Source organism: Rana temporaria, chromosome 9, assembly GCF_905171775.1.
Source record: "Rana temporaria chromosome 9, aRanTem1.1, whole genome shotgun sequence".
Taxonomy (NCBI): Eukaryota; Metazoa; Chordata; class Amphibia; order Anura; family Ranidae; genus Rana; species Rana temporaria.
Window position 1 is genome coordinate 136,037,621 of NC_053497.1, and position 18,445 is coordinate 136,056,065.

The following is an 18,445-nucleotide window of genomic DNA, read 5'->3' on the forward strand; positions in this document are numbered from 1 at the left end:
GCCCTGCATTGGTGGGTTGCCAGGGGGCAGTAAAACTGCGATTCCGCCCCCTGCTTTTACCTAAGCCTGATTGCTCGTGTGAATGAACCCTTAGACACTGCAATGTGGGGAGTGAAGTGAGTCACCAGATGGCAGAGAATAGCATTCATAACTGTTTTTACCCTCTTGTGTCCTTCTCATAATTTTGTTTTCGAATCTCTTGTTTATTGTGACAGGCTGCTCCAAGATCTGGTACCGATGCGTCGATAGGGGAAAGCGATCTGAAAATAGCCTTGGATGTGCTCCGTGACTGTGGCCTGCATACAGTGGTGGAAGAATGGTTCATCGAAGTCTTACAGATGGATCTGCAGAGGAACATTGCTCCAGAGTTCTGGAATGGCATCAACCAACAGGAGAATGCTGTTGAAGAGCAGGAATGTGTACTGCTCTTACTGGACACCTTCCGTCTCCTCTTTTCCCGTTTAGAACCATACCTAAAAAGCCTGGAGACCCTTGGTAGGTGGGCAGACATGGGCTTCTTGCATGGCTCAGATTCCCAGATTTTGAGGGATAAAGTGTTCACCATGTTTAAAGCTATCCTCTTCTATTCCACCTCCAAGACTTTCCAAAACATGGTTCAGCAGTTTTATAGTCGGACGTTTAAGATTTACATGAGGCAGAAGAAGAGGGGGAATGATAGTGTCACCGACTGTGACAGCAGCATGAACGAGCAGGAGAGCGATTCTGAGGACCCTGTGGTAGAGAACTCTTACTGTGCTGGTTGTGAGAGCCCTAAGGACCAGTGCTGGTGCAGCACTGCCATGGAGCAGTTTCAGCAGCTCAATAGCATCTTGTAAGTTCTCCTTCATTCCAATATGTCATTGAAAACATTCATTGTATGTTGTTAACCATATAACCACATATAAGCAAGGTTAACGTTATGCCTAGAGATCAAAGTTGTTACTCGTCAGTGTCACATTTTTTCACTGATTACACGGCTCATCACCACTTTTAATCAAATAAAAGAGAAAACTTGCAGCGTCACCACATAAATGTAATATTTTACATGAAGTGATAAAATCATATAATGTGATTGGTGTTCCAATCGAGTGCTACATTCAAAACTTTATTTGGAAGTCCTTTCTTCCAAAACGAAGCACGAAGTGTTAGTCAAAATATGTAATGTAAATCCTTGTCACAAAGTAATACACAAAACCCACAACAATTCCTGTGTTCCATATGAAGCACCAAGTGTTACAATCCAAATATATATGAACCCTGAGTGTGCTTCACAATGTAATGCACACAATATATAATTAAGATAATCCTTGGTACCCTGATTTTTTTTTTTTTTTCCCCAGTCCACAGAATAATTTTTGAATACCTCAGACAAATTTAAGTGTAGAGAAAGTCCTTCATATATAAGATCTTCACAACGTGAATCCCACTAACAACATAAGTAAAGTGCATGCTTATCAAATAGTGCACTTGTATATTCTTTATTGAGGCCTCTGATGACTTCCCTTTGGACGAAACCTGTTGGGCCGAGCTTGTACCTACACTATATCACCAAAAGTATTGGGACACCTGCCTTTACACGCACATGAACTTTAGTGGCATCCCAGTCTTCGTCTGTAGGGTTCAATATTGAGTTGGCCCACCCTTTGCAGCTATAACGGCTTCAACTCTTCTGGGAAGACTGTCCACAAGATTTAGGAGTGTCTACGGGAATGGTTGACCATTCTTCCAAAAGTGCGTTTGTGAGGTTAGGTACTGATGTGGACGAGAAGACCTGGCGCTCAGTCTCCGCTCTAATTCATCCCAAAGGTGTTCTATTGGGTTGAGGTCAGGACTCTGTGCAGAACAGTGAAGTTCCTCTACCCCAAACTCACTCATCCATTTCGTTATGGACCTTGCTTTGCTATGCCTGTACATTTCCCAATGATTTATCCCTCCAAAAATTCTATAGTACAGAAAAAGCCAGATGATCCTGCCAGAAAATCTAGTGTACTGCTAATTTCCTGGGCATGACTGACATTTCTTAGGTATTCAATAGAGGCACTATGTTCTCTTATCAAATGGGGTGTTTTGAACTTGCTGGATTCATAGCAGATAAAAAAATATTTTTCTTTATTTGCAGCGTTTTTAATGCACAAAACACCGGAAATGGTTAAGTAAAGCATAATGTACTACAGTCTGTAAATTTTCAACTCTGCTCCAGCACTGCAGCATTAACGAGCTTCCTTGCGGGAGCCAACATCGCCCCGCTTCTGCTACTAGTTGGCTGCCTTGATTGACCAGCGATGGCGTAACTCTACGGCCCCGTACACACGAGAGGATCTATCCGCTGGAATTTATCCGCGGATCGGTTTCAGCGTATAGATCCGCTGGTGTGTACGACCCAGCGGATATTTATCCGCGGATATGGTTCCCTATGATGTTGGCTACACAAGTATGTAGCAGTAGTCAATCATATGCAATTGGAGCATTCTGCGATTTTATATAAGATTTTTCACTATGTGAGGCATGCAAACGCCATCAAATACATTCTGTAGTTATAATGGGAGTTAAGTAACGGGTATTAGAGCTGGGCAGATTTTTGATATTTTAAAGGGAGTTTTTTATTGTGCGTTTGACATGACATCACTAACTGTAGCCACAGGTTGAATCTGCTGGAGAGAGTTTGTTCAGATGCAGTCACCACAATTCTGCACAAGATGATCGAGCAGAGAATGGAGAAGAGATGCCGTGGAGACTACGAGAGATCCTTTCTTACTGAATTTTTAGAGGTAACCTAAAGTGAGCCTGTGCTTTATGTATGTAGGGCAAAGCCCCAACAACACATTAATCCTAGTGCTTCTGTTTGCCTGCTGGAAGAGAAAGTTATAGCCCTGTGTGTAAAGGATTTGAATCAAAAAGCAGCAATCAATTTGGGATGCTTATGAGATCATTTAGAATTCAGTGCTGGTGCAGCTGACCTGCTTTAGCATTCCATAGACTTGTATCGGGAGAAAAGCCGTTCTAAGGGCCAGTTCACACCAGACGCAGTTCCGTTCAGTTCCTTGGCATTTTTTCTGCACAAAATGCATGCACAGTGTTTTCCATGTATTCCAATGGCTCTAGTTCACACAATGCAGTCAGTTTCTGCACTGGAAACTGACTGCATGGTGTGAATTAGAGCCATTGGAATACATGGAAAACACTGCATTTTTTCTGCACTAAAAATGCATGCACAAAACTGTGTGGACTGGGCCTAAAGCAAACAAAAGCCAATCAACACTGGCCCTAATGAGGATTGACCTGGTGGGAGCTTACACAGGTTTAAGGACTCTCTTCCTCCCCTATATATACACCCGCTTTTGGTACTGACTATTGTCTGCTTAGTCGGTACTGCTTTGTGAGGGGAAGAAGAGATGTATATGCTCATACTTGCTATTTAAATTTTCTCCAGCAGTTGAATGAAGTATGGTGATTGAAGGAAAGGAGAGTATAAATATTGGTGGAATGAAGGGAATGGGAATTGAGAGCTACTAGGCAGGAAACCAAGGGTGTTGTGATTAAGGATGAGCTCCGGCGTGTTCGCATAGAACGCGTGCAGTGCCCGCCAGGAAGTCGGCACCCGCGCTGCGCTAATCACAGCCAGGGAGACATTGTCCGATGCTCGGCTGCAGAGAATGTCTCCCTGGCTGTGATTAGCGCAGCGCGGGTGCCGACTTCCTGGCGGGCTCTGCACGTGTTCTTTGCGAACGCGCCGGAGCTCATCCTTGGTTGTGATAGATACACGTGCTTGTAAACAGTACTTAGAAATGGAATGTTTCCATTGGATCCTTTTTCATGTGTGTGTGTGTGTGTGTACATTAAAATTGAACACGCTGTGGAAGAACAGCGGAATTGTGTAACCACATACCCCAAAAATGTAGGCTTATCTGCTGTACAAAGGTTAAGGAATAATATATGAAATATTTTTGTACATTACTATGCAAAAGTTTTGGGCAGGTGTGAAAAAATGCTGTAAATTAAGAATGCTTTCCGAAATAGAAGTGTTAATTTATTTTTATCAAATAACAAAATGCTCATTATTGCACTGCTCTCCAGCCCTTCAGTGAACAAACTGCCTCCTGCTACAGCCACATTTTTCAGATTTCAGATCAGTCTGGAGCATTTTCTGCACCACAGTTCCTATTTTTTTGTGTGTAGTTGAGTGCCTTGAGTATGACTTTTTGGCCACACTACTTCAATGAAGACCACATGTGACCAGACTTCTCCAGACAGTAGATGGGTGTACCTAGGTATCCTGGCTGACCACTGCATCTATGGTTCTCAATAGGGTTGTCCTGATACCACTTTTTTAAGACCGAGTACAAGTACCGATACTTTTTTTCCAAGTACTCGCAAATACCGAATAACGATACTTTTTTTTCAAGTCCTCGCAGATACCGAATACCGATACTTTTTTTTTTTTAATCTCATGTGACAGCGGCACATGTCAGTATTTTTTTTTATCTTTAACAATTTTTTTTTTAATTCTTTTTTTAAAACCGTTTCAGTGTGTTTTTTTTTTTTCTACAATATTTTTTTTTTTCAACCCTGTTGGGGGTCTTAACAGACCTCTGACATCTCCCCTTTGAGACAAAGAAAGGGACTAGGGACACAGATTCCCCAGTCCCTTTCTCAGCAGCATCAGCTGCGCTAAAAATGAATGCAGAGAAGACAGCGTCTTCTCTTCATTCTTAAAGTGAAACGTAATCACAGTTTACAATGTTTCAGTTATGTGAATGGACAGAGTCAGTGATGACTGACTCTGTCCATTCGGAGCAGTAAGGAGCCGGATTTACCAGCTCCTACCCCGCTCTCCATCCTGACAGTTCCAGGGGGTGGAGGAGGAGCACGGAAGGAGAGGGATACACACGGAGGAATTACACGGCGGAATACATGGAGGGAGAGAGAAACACGGCGGGGGACACAAAGGGAGGGAGACTGCAGCACAACGGAGGGGGGCTGGAGGAGGACACGGGACAGTCAGCGGTGATCGTGTGTGGGGGAGTTACAAGCACCGATCACCGCTGATTTTAAAGCAGCTGAAAGCTGCGCAGGGGGGGAGAACTTGTAACTTCCCCATGCACTGATCACCCCTGACAGTACTAGTATCGGGTGAAGCATCGGGAGCATTTGCCCGAGTACAAGTACTCGGGCAAATGCTTGGTATCGGTACCGATACTAGTATCGGTATCAGGACAACCCTAGTTCTCAATGTTGTGTGTTTTTTTTTTCCTCTTTTGTGTTTCTTTAAGAGAGCTTGCACAGTACTTCTTGGAACCCCAGTCTGCATTGAAATCTGTCTGGGAGAGACTTTGCTGATGCGGTATAACTACCTTGTGTCTTGTTATGCTCAGTCTTGCCATGGTATATGACCTGTGACATGAAACGCTCTTAGAGTTTGGCTATATATATAATTTCTTGCTTACCAAGTGGCAGGTTATTAAAAATACAGTGGTGAATTATCAATAGGCATACAACTGTAAATGACACACGTTTGCTGCTTGATTCTCAGGCCTATTAATCTGCCTGATGAACGTAACATAACAATTTTAAATTTAATGTTATAATTATTTTAGAATACATAGTCCCTTTAAAATACTGAATTGATTTGGAATTTATCTGACACTGAATGTAGCAAAGTTTGACTTGGTGTTTGTATGAGCTCCTAGGAGGGTGATGTAAACTATAACCCCCTGTTTTGGCAGTGGATAGAAAAGGTGATTGGCTGGCTCAGTAAGGTCTTCCTGCAGGATGAGACATCTCAAGCCTCCAAACTTAAAGCTATGAGTACCCTGAAACGGTGGCGTTGTCATGTTCAGCGATTCTTCTACCGCCTGTATGCTAGCATGCGCATTGATGAACTCTTCTGCATTATCCGAGGTAAGTAGTGAACTGGGTTGACTCGAAGTATTGCTGCTCTTTCTGTGGGTATTACAAAGATTGCTAAAGTACTGCAGAAAACTGTTTTCAATAAAGAGCCATAGGTTGCAATTTCCTCCTACAATGGTTTCCTAGCTAGCATGCTGATCCAGTGGCCTCGCTGCTTGTATAACTTCACCTTGCTGCATTCTCTTTCTGAGCCAGTGACTAAGACAGCAGATTTCTAATAAAGTCAGTGTTGTATGCCAAAGACAAGGTTTTATGCAACAGTCTGCTTATAAGTTTACTTCAAGCTCTGTGAGGAAACCTTGTAGGAGAGGGTAACAGGGGTGGCCTATATATGTCTCCTGTGACAGGTTATCTTTTAACTTTTTTATTTTATGCAGATTTTCCTGACTCTAAACCAGCCATCAAGGATTTAAAGTACTGTCTGGAGCGGACCAATCAGAGGCAGGAACTGCTTTCGAGCCTGAAATCTGCTCTAGAGACCAGGTTGCTGCATCCCGGTGAGAATTCTATTTCTATCTTGATGTTAAAGCATTCTATGCAGTAAGGCCCAGAGGCGATTCAGTTTGCATGAGTAGCGCTATACAAGTCATTCATTCATTCATTTAAGGTAAAAAACCTTTTGCATGCAGCTTCCCCTGCAGCCCCTCCTAAATACATACCTGAGACTGATCTCAATCCAGCAATGTGCATGAGAGCGGAGGCTGTGTCGGCTCTCTCGCTCCTCATTGGCTCAGATACAGCAGCAGGAGCCATTAGCTCCCACTGCTGTCAGTGAGGAGTGGGCTGGGGCTGAGCCATGCTCTGTGTGTCTTTTATGGACTGACTGAGCAGGGCTTGAGCGAGCACGCACAAGTGCCTGCACAGCAAGTGGCTTGCTGTGGTTACACTGTGCAGGAGAGAGGAGCCAGGAGCACTGGCAGGGACTCAAGAGGGGAATTGGGGCTACTCTGTGCAAAAACATTAGAGTAGGTACCGCGGGTAAAATAAGTATTGAACACATCACCATTTTTCTAGATAGATTTCTAAAGGTGCTATTGACATGACATTTTCACCACATGTCAGTAACAACCCATGCAATCCATACATACAAAGAAATCAAAAACAAATAAGTTCAGAGATTAGGTTATGTGTAATAAAATGGATTGACACAGGGAAAGTATTGAACACTCTCTTACTAAAATGTATTTAATACGTCTTACAAAATCCCTTTGTTAGCAATGACGCCAGCTTCAAGACTCCGCCTGCATGGAGAAACTAGTCACATGCATTGCCCAGGTGTAATTTTGGTCCTTCAAATCTTGTAGGTTCTGTGGGCCTCTTCTATGGACCTTGATCTTTGGTTCTTTCCATAGGTTTTCTATTGAATTGGATTCAAGTCAGGCGATTGGCTGGGCCTTTCTAGCAGCTTTTTTTTTTTCTTTGAAACCAATTGAAAGTTTCCTTGTATTTGAGATAATTGTTTTGCTGAAATGTCCACCCTCTTTTTTATTTTCATCATCCTGGTAGATGGCAGCAGATTTTTTATCGAGAATGTCTTGGTACATTTTTCCATTCATCCTTCAATGACATGAAGTTTGCCAGTACCGTATGCTGAAACAGCCCCATACCATGATATTCCCACCTCCAAATTTCACTGTTGGTATTGGGGTGTTTTTGAGGTGATGTGCCGTGCCATTTGATATGGTATGGATATTAAGGGGAACCCCGCTGTCAATTTAAAAAAAAAATGACGTGCGGTTCCCCCTAAATAAGGGTTAAAAATGCATTTAAAGGAAGACTTGCAAGACAGCTGACCACACAACCTGAATGAGTATTAGGTACATGCAAATTAATGTGAGTCACTGGTATTTGTGTCTTGTGCAGGTGTGAATACATCCGATATCATCACCCTATACATTTCTGCCATTAAAGCTCTGAGAGAGCTGGATCCTTCTATGGTGATTCTGGAGGTGGCCTGTGAGCCAATCAGGAAGTACTTGAGGTAACAATTCATTCATACATTCACTGTTTATAAATGGAAGGTGTCTTTTTAGACCTGTTGACTTGCTTTTGTGTTTAGTTTGTAAATACACATCTAGATGGCGGCAACAATATTTGCTCATTCCCTATGCAGGCTTTGCTTTCTGTGTACTTCTGCAGATGATGGTGTTTTTATTTATCTTCTCAATAATAATGAATCCATATCCCTGCTCAGAATATTAAAATACAAGAGATTGTAGCATATTATGTAATGCTGCAGAGATCCCTTCTACAATGGCGGATGGATCTAAAAAAAATGCATTAAACTCTTTAAAAAGCAAAACTCCCATTAAAACAATTTTTTGCGTCAAAATGAGTGTCAGGTAAATGTTATAATCTTTTTTTTTTTTTTTTTAACCCTGTCCCAACAGAACACGAGAGGATACCGTGCGACGAATTGTAGCTGGCTTAACGGGAGACGCCGAAGGGGATTTGGCCAATGAGCTGTCTAAGGCTGATCCTGTGGTCCTAGAGAATGGTCAAGAGAGCGATGATGATGTTTCTGACCCAGAGGATTGGGTGCCAGACCCTGTTGATGCCGATCCTGGTATGCAGTATCCTATGTCTGAAACTTATTTCTGGCTCAAAAATCTCAAAGCAAAAATATTCACATCTACTCTGGCATGGAAATGCCAAGGTTGGATGAAGGCAGAGGGAAAAATTAGAACCTCTTTCAGACTTATTTGTTACAACTCAGGTAACTTCACCTCACTTGCTGTGAGCTGAAAAAGTAAATGGAGTTCTATAAAGGGGGATATAAAAATGCAATGTCTTTTTCAGCGAAGGCCTTTCATATTATAGCAGGACCAATATAAATCACATGGCTTTGTAGTAGAAGAGTGTGGGTGCTTAACTGGCCTGCCTGCAGGCCAGACCTTTCGTCAATTTAAAAATATTTGGTACATCTTGAACAAAAATATGACAGATGACCCAGGACTGTTACATAGTTAGAATCCTATATCAGGCAAGAATGGGACAACATTCCTCTCCCAAAACTCCAGCAAATAGTCTTTAGTTCCAGATCTTTACATAGTGTTAAGAGGGGATGCTACACCATAATTTTTTTTTTTTTTTTTTTTTTTTTTTTAAAGTGTATTTTGTGCGTGTACTCGAGAGAGGAGCCGGACTGCAGGAGTTGGGAGTAGGCAGGCCTCCCCCAGAGGCAATCTGCCACCTTTCTCCATGCCCCGGGTGGCAATGGCGGGTGTGTGAGGGGGTCCTCCCACACAGCCCGCCCTACCTGCTCCACTTTGAAGCCCAACGGGGCAGAGGGACTCCCCATAAGGGAGTGAGAGGATTAGCCCGCTCAACCAGCCCCGTTAGTCCTTCACCTCTCTTTTTTAGAGACCGCGTGGTCAAAGTGCGTGTGTGTTAACCCAATTTCGAGTGTGTAGGTGTGGTGGTTTTTATGGGAGGGGGGTGGGCGTACTAAGCGCAGGCTTACCTCGCATAGCACACCCACCGGGAGCCGGGCTGAGACCACCAAACTCAATTCACATGTAGCCGAGACCGGGATCCGAACCCCTAGCTGCAGAGGTGAATGGCTTGTCAGCGCAGTGCCAATCGCGTTGAGCCACCGCAGCTCCCTACTACACCATAATAAACATGGCCCATGTCCCAAGTTTTATTTATTTTTATTTTTTTTGGAATCAATTTAAAAATTGTGTGCGTTTGTTTTTTTTTTTTCTCATATAAAACCTTTTTGGTGTTTTTATTTTCAATTATAAATAAAATATGGGTTTGAGATTTGTAAATCATTGTATCCTGTAGATTTTTACACAGCGTCCCAACTTTTTATGGAATTGAGGAGGTATAACCAATTAACGATTCTTTATCGTATATCACGGGACACAGATTCTAGTAATTACTAGGTGGGTTATATTCCACCTTCAGTTGCTGGACACTGGTGTAATCAATTAGACTGGAAGTTTCCTCCCTATATAACCCCTCCTATACTGGGAGCTTCTTCTTTTTTTTTTTTTGCAAGTGTCTAAGGTGTTGGTCACGAGTGAAGATGTGCTCTGAGGAGCTCCACTGGAGGGATCCATGCTGGGATTAAATAGCCTCCATAAAGACCAGATCCATCCAAAGTGCCATTGAGGCCAAAGTGGATGGTACCTGGGGCCTTGTATCCAAAGCACAAGGTTTTTACCTGTAATGCCTCTCCTCCGAAGGCTGGATCCTGGGTGCCAGTGCTTTGGTTATACCAAAAAACAAGTTACTGACAGGATGCGCTACAGGTCCAGGGGAGTGGATTTCCGAGAGGTGCCCGGTCCCTGAAGGTCTGTTGACTTGGGTCTGTCTGTGAAGACAATCCTAGGTAAATACCTTAAGGAATATCTTCCATGAGTAGCTGCATGTCTTATCTGTTTTCCGCCAATAGGCAGTAAAGAGACATACCTGGTGTTTCACTTACCATGCTCTCCAGGAACGAAAGCTCAGTGTCAGCCGGTCTGTTGAGCGGCTCACTTTCTCCGCTTCAAGCTCTGCCACAGTTCTGGGGGGGGGTCTCTCTTAGTCCGAGGCGCTCCTTTTGGGGATCTCTCTCTTTCTCTCTCGTTGCCGCTGGCGTGCAGGACGGGCCCTTCATAAAAGCCCAGACGTCAGAGCTCTGTAAAGCCAGAGGCACACAGCAGCTTGGGGCATGTAAGCACCTCCTGTGTGTTTATATACAGACATACCTAAGACACCTACTCAGCATCAAGCTGTGAAGATTAGCAGGCATTGTTTTTTTGCTTGACTAAGTTCAGCTGTTAATGCACCTGTGTTAAGTTCCTCTGCTTTTATCTCCCTGTAGAAAAGGTTCAGGGGCAGGAATATAAAAGGGCGCCAAGGTATCGCCCCCTCAATCTGGTGGCCCTTATCATGCCTGCATGATACCATCCTCCCCTGTAGAGACTTGAGGCAGCCCACAGGTTGAGCCATCCGCCCTGTCGGCATTGCAGCCTCCCCCAACGTTGCATCTGTTTAGACATTTGGTCTTGCAAACATGGGAATTGTCTGGCTGTTATAGCCCTCATTCTTGAGGATCGGGGCTTTCAGAATCAGCTGCAAATTACCTTGATTCATACAGGAGAGCTGTCCTCCAGGACCATGTATCAGGATCTGGAAGCCCCATGTTCCTGGTGTGAAACCAAGGGGTGGCATCCTTGGAAGTATGTCATAGGTAAAATTCTTGCCTTCCTACATTGGGAAAGGAGATGGAGCTAGCCTTAAGTTCCATCAAGCATCTGATCTCGACCTTGTCAGTATTTTCAAAAATCGATTGCTTTGCACTCTTTGATCCGGGCCTTTATACAAGGGGTAACGCGTATAAGTCCGCCAGTTGGGTCGCCCTTGTGCTCGGGGGTTTGAGTCTAGTTTTGTTGGCTTACAAGGTCAGCACCTTGGGCCGATGCACCATATTTCCCCTTCATCCTTCTAACAAGAGAATTGGTGTTCTTGGCTACCGCAAGAGTTTCAGTGTTGGCAGCTTTCTTTGTATAGAGCCATTAAGGACAGAGTGATGTTAAATCCTCACCCAGCCTTATTTCCTAGAAGAATCTATTTTTTCATTTGAAGCAAGATATTTCGTACCTTCCTTTTTTCCAGAACCTTGTTCTGTGGAAGAAAAAAGTTATTACTTTTCTCTCAATATAGATGAGAGCAGTTAAAAATCTGACATTTTTATTGTGCTGCCAGAAGACCCTAGAAATGGGCAGGCAGTGTTCAAATCCGCTATTAAAATGGTTACACTCTCTCGTTAGGGCTAGACTGTTCTCACTATCTGAAGCGGCTGCTCAGATATGGAAAACTGATGTTGTTGCGCTATCAGGAGGCCCGGGAAAGGGCAGGCAGCGTATAAATCAACTGTTTCTATGTGGATTCATCAGGTGCATACGTTCACTAGTTTTCTGTCAGGTGAATGAAAGACGGCAAGAGGATGCCGCATTTTGGCGCAGTATGCTGCAGGCAGCAGTATAGGTCCTCACGTCTGTTGGCGGTCTGCGTTATTTGTGTCTCCCTCCCCTTAGTAGGCATTGCTTTGGGACGTCCCACATAGTAATTACTACACTCTGTGCCCCTTACCTGTAAAATCTTTTTCTTGGAGTACATCACAGGACACAGAGCTCCCGCCCCTCTTGTTTGCATATATTGGGACACTTATTGCTTTGCTACAAAAACTGAGGAGATCCCAGTATGGGAGGGGTGTTTTTTTTTTTTTAATTTTTTTTTTTGGCATTCAACACTCTTGAAAGCATTGGGTCTGTAGAGAACTTTGATGGGGTTTATATGTCTAATAGCCCCAGCTGCTGCCCTCCTTCTCAAGTCACTGTAATGTGTTGATGTTCCCTGCTTGGTCTACTATCTCCTGTGATAGTCCTATATGTGCACACAACAAATGATAAACAGAGCATTACTACTTATTTTGGATTGTTGTCCTGCTCCGCAGAATTGGTATAACTGCAGTGATGGGTTTTGTAGCAATACTATCTATATTCTTTTCTTCTAGGTAAAAGTGGCTCCAAGCGCCGTTCCTCCGACATAATCAGCCTTCTGGTCAGTATTTACGGCAGCAAAGAGCTTTTTATTAATGAATACAGAACCCTCCTTGCTGATAGACTGCTCCACCAGTTCACCTACAGTTCTGAGAGGTAAATAAATTGTGGTGTTGGAAGAACAAGCCACTGATAAGTTCATTGGTAACCAAAGTTTTATAATTTTATTGGTTTTACATTTTTCCATTCATTAGTTCCTGACCACTCTCTCTACACCAGTGGTCTCAAAGTACCGGCCCGCGGACCAGTTATAAATGGCCCGCAGGCAGAGCGGAAGTGGGGGGAGTAGATTTCCTTCACATGCAGAGTAGCGCAGGAAGCGTCTCTGTCATAAGTTCACTTCTGTCTCACGCTGCAGCTGCTCCCCGCCCCCCCCTCTCTTCTCGTCCATCCCTATTTGCTTGTGATATCACCTGGGATGGATAAGAAGAGGGGGGGGGGCCGCCGGGGGGCGGGGAGCAGCCGCAGCGCGAGACAGAGAATCGAACATATGACAGACACTTCCTGCGCTACTCTGCATGTGAAGAAAAAAGACAACAAGTAAACGCTGACATGTACACTGATTGTGCCCCATGTGCTCTGTTTGTTCCCCCATGTACCCCGATTGTGACCTCATGTTCCCCATGTGCCTTAATGTGCCCCATGTACCCTGATTGTACCCCGATTGTAGTGGTCAGTGTGCAGTGTAGTGGTCATCGTGTAGTGCAGTGGTCGGTGTGCAGTGTAGTGGTCAGGGTTAATGCATCCACTGACACCAGTGCTGGGGGTAAAAATGCGTCCACTTACACCAGTGCTGGTGGTAATAATGCGCTCGCTGACACCAGTGCTGGGGGTTAATAATGTGTTCGCTGACACTGAGTACTGTTGTTTTTGAAGTTTGAAAGTTTGCATGTGGCCCCCCATGGCATATGAAAACTTGTCTTGTGGCCCTCAGGTAATTTGAGTTTGAGACCCCTGCTCTACACTAATCCCACAAAAGTGTAATAGCTGCACACAAATTTCAATAACCATTAAAGATGTATGGCTTCTATCTCTTGTTTTAGAGAAATTCGTAATGTAGAATTGCTGAAGCTGCGTTTTGGAGAGGCTCAGATGCATTACTGCGAGGTCATGCTAAAGGTAAGGAATTCAATATCTGTTTTATGTTAACCCCTTAAGAGCCCTTTCACACTGACAGCGCGGGTGGCCTCGGTGGTAAAGCGTCGCTTGTTTCAGCGGTGCTTTTTCGGCCGCTAGTGGGGCGCTTTTAACCCTTGTTAGTGGCCGAAAAAGGGTTAAGCGCCCACAAAGCGCCGCTGCTAAGGCGCTTTGCAGGCGCTGCCCATTGATTTTAATGGGCAGGAGCGCTTTAGGAGCGGTGTATAAATCACTCCTAAAGCACCTCAAAGAAGCTGCTTGCAGGACTTTGAGGTCCTGCCAGCGCAGGATAGGATTGCAGGTGAGGTATTTTTTCAGGCGTTTTACAGGTACTGTTTTTAGCGCAAAATCGTCTGAAAAAACGCCTCTAGTGTGAAAGGGGTCTAACTCCTCTGGGAGGGGTTTATGGTCTTGTGACTGCCGTAATTGGTTGTCACAGCAGTCACATGATTGGAAAGCTCTCAATCACAAGTAGCAATCGGGAGCATTCCGCTGGTAACTGGTGCTGGGAGCGCCCAGGGCGTTTATTTACATTTTGGTACGCAAATATGCGGCCTCTGTGTGAAGGCCCACCTGCCAAGACACTACATATTTGTAGATCAGATTTACTTTTTTTTTTTCTTTATATTCACTTTCTGATTTCTTGCCTATTTAAATGCGTATTTATCGTGCTATAACGCGCCCTGGCGTATAGCGCGCACCCCCGAATTTGAAGGAAGATTCCTGCAAAAAAAAAATACTTAGGCCCCGTACACACGAGAGGATTATCCGCTTGAAACGGTCCTCCGGACCGTTCCAGCGGATAAATCCTCTGGCGGATTTTGATCTGATGGTTGTACTAACCATCAGATCGAAATCCGCGCGGAATCCATCCGCGGTGACGTGTCGTGCCGTCGCCGCGATGATGACGCGGCGACGTGCGCGACGCAGGATGATAAAGACTTCCACGCATGCGTCGAATCATTACGACGCATGCGAGGGAGAGGAGCGGACGGATTGATCCGGTGAGTCTGTACAGACCACCGGATCAATCCGCTGGACAGGATTCCAGCGAATAGATTTCTTAGCATGCTAAGATATTTTTATACGCTGGAAATCCATCGGCCGGAAATATATCCGGGGAAAAATATCCGCTGGGCCGTACACACCACCGGATCTATCCGCTGGAACTGATCTGCGGATAAATCCCAGCGGATAGATCCGGTGGTGTGTACGAGGCCTTACAGTTTGGATGCCCCTGGTCGGTGTCTTGCCCGTCGTCCAGCGCGTCCATCGGCGGCCTAGTCCGGTCCGGCGTCCTTCTGCGGCCATCCCCGCTTCCTGCGCTGTGTGCGAACCACTGCGCCGACATATACCGAGCGGAGTACACTCGGGTATAGTCGGGCGGGGCTCGGCTCCTCTCGCGTAAACGACGTACAGGACGCACACGACGTGACCGCGAGAGGAGCCGAGCCTGCCCTACTATACCCGAGTGTACTGCGCTCGGTATATGTCGGCGCAGTGGTTCGAACAAAGCACGGGTATCAGGGCAAAAAAGTGCGCATATACGCCGATAAATACGGTAATACATCTCAGGAGTCTTCAGGAGAGGAGGAGGGGGTTTTCTCAGCCAAGCACACTCGGCTAAAGCATGCATGCAGAAAAGGGCAGATAGATTCCAGGAAGTAAATGCTATATGAATCGTTTGCCCTTACTCAAGGTGGCCATGGCCAGAAATGCTAGCTGTTTTTCAAAGTGATTTCTCAACAAAATAAAAAGCATGAAGACATGGATTGGGGGAGTTTACTTTGAACATTTAAAATGAATTAAATAGCATCTTTGGTTTATGGTGCTCAGATGCACTGAAAATCCACTTTAAAATGTATTTGCAGTCTGCAACAACTAAACCCTGTAGAGTATTTTCCTCCACATCTAGCTTCAGATTGTAAGGAAGGGTTCTAAATAGCAAATTGCAGCTGTGATCCTAAATGGAAGAGCATCAAATCTTGCTCCTACACGTTTTGCAGAATTGGAGATCTTTAGCTTTCTTAGGATACTGCAAAAACTTAGACTAATGCCTCACCCAGGTGAATAGGCCAACAGTTGGGGCTTAAAGATTATTTATTTTTTTTTCATAGGCCTTGTGATTCTAAATGTGAGGTTACTATATAGGGCTTAGCTGTTGCAGACTGAGGTTCATTTTAAGGCTGTGGGAATTTTCTCAACCAGGGACATGGATCTATATAATTTTATCACAAAAAGACCCAGATTCATAGTCTGGCCTGATGAGTTGCATACATGGTTAAATATTTGTGTGTGTGAGTATATATGTGTGTGTGTGTGTGTGTGTGTGTATATATATATATATATATATATATATATATATATATATATATATATATATATATATATATATATATATATATATATATATATATATATATATATATATATATACATTTATTTTTTAGACTGAAGCAAAAAGTTAACATTTTCATGGCTTGGCCATAAATCTTAAAATGGGGAGCAAGGTTAGAAAGCAAGTCTGTGCTCCCCTAAATCTGCCTTTTGTTCAATTAACGGTGCTATTTATCAGGCTCACTTTAGCATGGTCTGTCAAGATGGGTCTCCACCCCCCATTAGCTAGAATGGATGGGTTTATGCTTGCTTTTAAGTCCTGAACCAAGCAAGATAGAGAGAACCTGTAAAGTACAAACCAGTGCTTTTATAAATGTACCAGGGTTTTATTTTAAGCAGCTTTATGGTCACAGTTGGGCCATACTGCTGCTTTATAGTTCCTCAGTTATCAGTGTGCTGCACTGATAACTTTACAGCTTCTACAGTAGAAAATGTTTTTGTTTTCAGGACATGGCAGATTCTCGCCGGATCAATGCAAATATACGTGATGAGGAACAAAAGCTCCCAGAGGAAGAACGGCTTCCATTTAACCTGGTGGCGGTTATCCTTTCAAGTGAGTTTTGGCCAGCCCTAAAGGAGGAGAAGCTCGAACTTCCAGAACAGATTAAAGAAACCATGGATATGTTCACTAGGAGATATGAGAAGCTCAAGGTAAGCCCCAAAGCTAATAATCACAGTACAGATTTGATGGTCTTTGTCATAACTTTTAACAAAGTTTGGTTCCCCTTTCTCAGGCGATGAGGACCCTAAACTGGAAGCACCACCTTGGGTTGGTGACTCTGGATTTAGAGCTAGCTGACCGCACGCGATCTTACTCCGTGTCCCCTGTACATGCTGCCATCATACTAAACTTTCAGAATAAAAGTAAGTCTGTATTCAGCACTGACTCGTTCCATATCGGAATCCGTCGTTCTATTTAAATTGGTAGATCGCAAAACCTTGTAGTCTATTTGAAGAAAAATGGACAGCCCTTTCTCTGCTGCTTCATTTTCTGACACTGTGTGCTCTGTACAATTTTTGCTGGGAGAGCCGACTCCCATGGCTGTCTGCTTCTGTGAGCCTGCTGTCAATTTGATATGAATAGAAGGGTGCAGAAAATGTTTAATTGTTCCTGTAGCTCTCAGGGAATCTTGTAAGTTAAGGAAAGCAGAGCAGGGCTGATCTGCTTGCAGCTCATTGTGTACAGCAATGATTGGGAAAGAGCAACCACATTCAAACCTTCCGCTTTTAAATGGGTATAGAAGGAAAATAAATTGTTATGCGCACACATGCTTATACCAAGTTAACTGCCACTTGATTTTCTATCTAGGTACCTGGACCTTAGAAGAGCTGAATGAGGTGTTGAAGGTACCTGTTGCTTCCTTGCGGAGGAAAATGACCTTCTGGCTCCAGCAAGGTGTTCTCCGTGAAGACCCTCAAGGGACATTCATAGTTATCGAGGAGGAGCAGAAAGACCAGGTGGAGAAAGTGGTCTTATTAGATAGTGATGAAGAAGGGGACTCAGCGATGGCTTCACAGGCTGATCAGAAAGAGGAGGAGATGCAGGTGCGAAAAGTTTGGGAATTATGTTTAGAAAGCGTACTGGAGGGGAAGGCCTCTCATGTGGTCTTGAGCATATGTTGCCTAAAAAGGTGAGAAGGCAGCAAGGCACTCGGGCTGCTTATCAGGTGTGGTGTAAAATCTGAAGAAAAAATAATTAAGAAACACCTCTAAGTGCAGCTGCCAAGAGTTTTATTATAATAAAAAAAAGATTAAAAAGGAGCCTCTCGGCAGAATCGAGCCCCTTGGTGTGTCGCCCTTCTGTGGCAGCAGCAGCAGAGTCACCGACCCTAATAGCTAACCAGCAGCTTTGGATCCATGAGCTGGCAAGATGGCCATGTGGCAACTTCTAGAACCAGCGTGGAGCGCAAGCAGGAAGTGATATCGCACTGGAAGGGGCGGTTCAAAAACTGAACTGATCCGAAGACTGCCTCTTCTGGTGTGATGTCACTTCAGGGATGCTGCTGCCGACAGAGGACACACACGAAACAGTTTGATTCTGCTGAAGTGGAAATAGTAAAGCTTCTCCTATAAGCAAATTTCATGCGCTAATAAAAACAATCATAGATTTCTTGTATAATGCTGGGAAAGCGCGCTTGTTTATCTCCAAGTAACACAGACAGACACTGGTATCACGTTGAGCTTGGCAAAATCCTGCCATAGAATGCACTTTTATTTATACTGTAAACGTGAATAACAAAGGAAGGTGGTGGCTTCAGAATCGGCCAATCAGACACTTGTATTCTTTAAAAGAATCCATCACACACCTGTATATATTCAAATAGAATTCAAGTAGTGATGTGTACAGATGGTCGTGTGCAGAGCCATGCGGTCAGCTTATTGAACACTACTTTACATGGCTCTAAATACGATCGAATGCACATTACCAGTGCTACCAATGACGTGAG

The 18,445-nt window shown here is 44.1% G+C and overlaps 1 protein-coding gene across 1 annotated transcript in view; it reads left to right on the forward strand.

The window, feature by feature from the left end:
- ANAPC2 (anaphase promoting complex subunit 2) overlaps nucleotides 1–18,445 on the forward strand; it is a 27,454-nt gene that overhangs the window by 3,275 nt on the left and 5,734 nt on the right. The window contains exons 2-12 of the mRNA XM_040324606.1: nucleotides 216–832; nucleotides 2,636–2,768; nucleotides 5,724–5,898; nucleotides 6,285–6,404; nucleotides 7,771–7,888; nucleotides 8,298–8,473; nucleotides 12,419–12,560; nucleotides 13,508–13,583; nucleotides 16,446–16,649; nucleotides 16,733–16,862; nucleotides 17,308–17,543. Coding sequence (XP_040180540.1) covers nucleotides 216–832; nucleotides 2,636–2,768; nucleotides 5,724–5,898; nucleotides 6,285–6,404; nucleotides 7,771–7,888; nucleotides 8,298–8,473; nucleotides 12,419–12,560; nucleotides 13,508–13,583; nucleotides 16,446–16,649; nucleotides 16,733–16,862; nucleotides 17,308–17,543 — 2,127 coding nt within the window. The remainder of the gene's footprint in view (nucleotides 1–215; nucleotides 833–2,635; nucleotides 2,769–5,723; nucleotides 5,899–6,284; nucleotides 6,405–7,770; nucleotides 7,889–8,297; nucleotides 8,474–12,418; nucleotides 12,561–13,507; nucleotides 13,584–16,445; nucleotides 16,650–16,732; nucleotides 16,863–17,307; nucleotides 17,544–18,445) is intronic.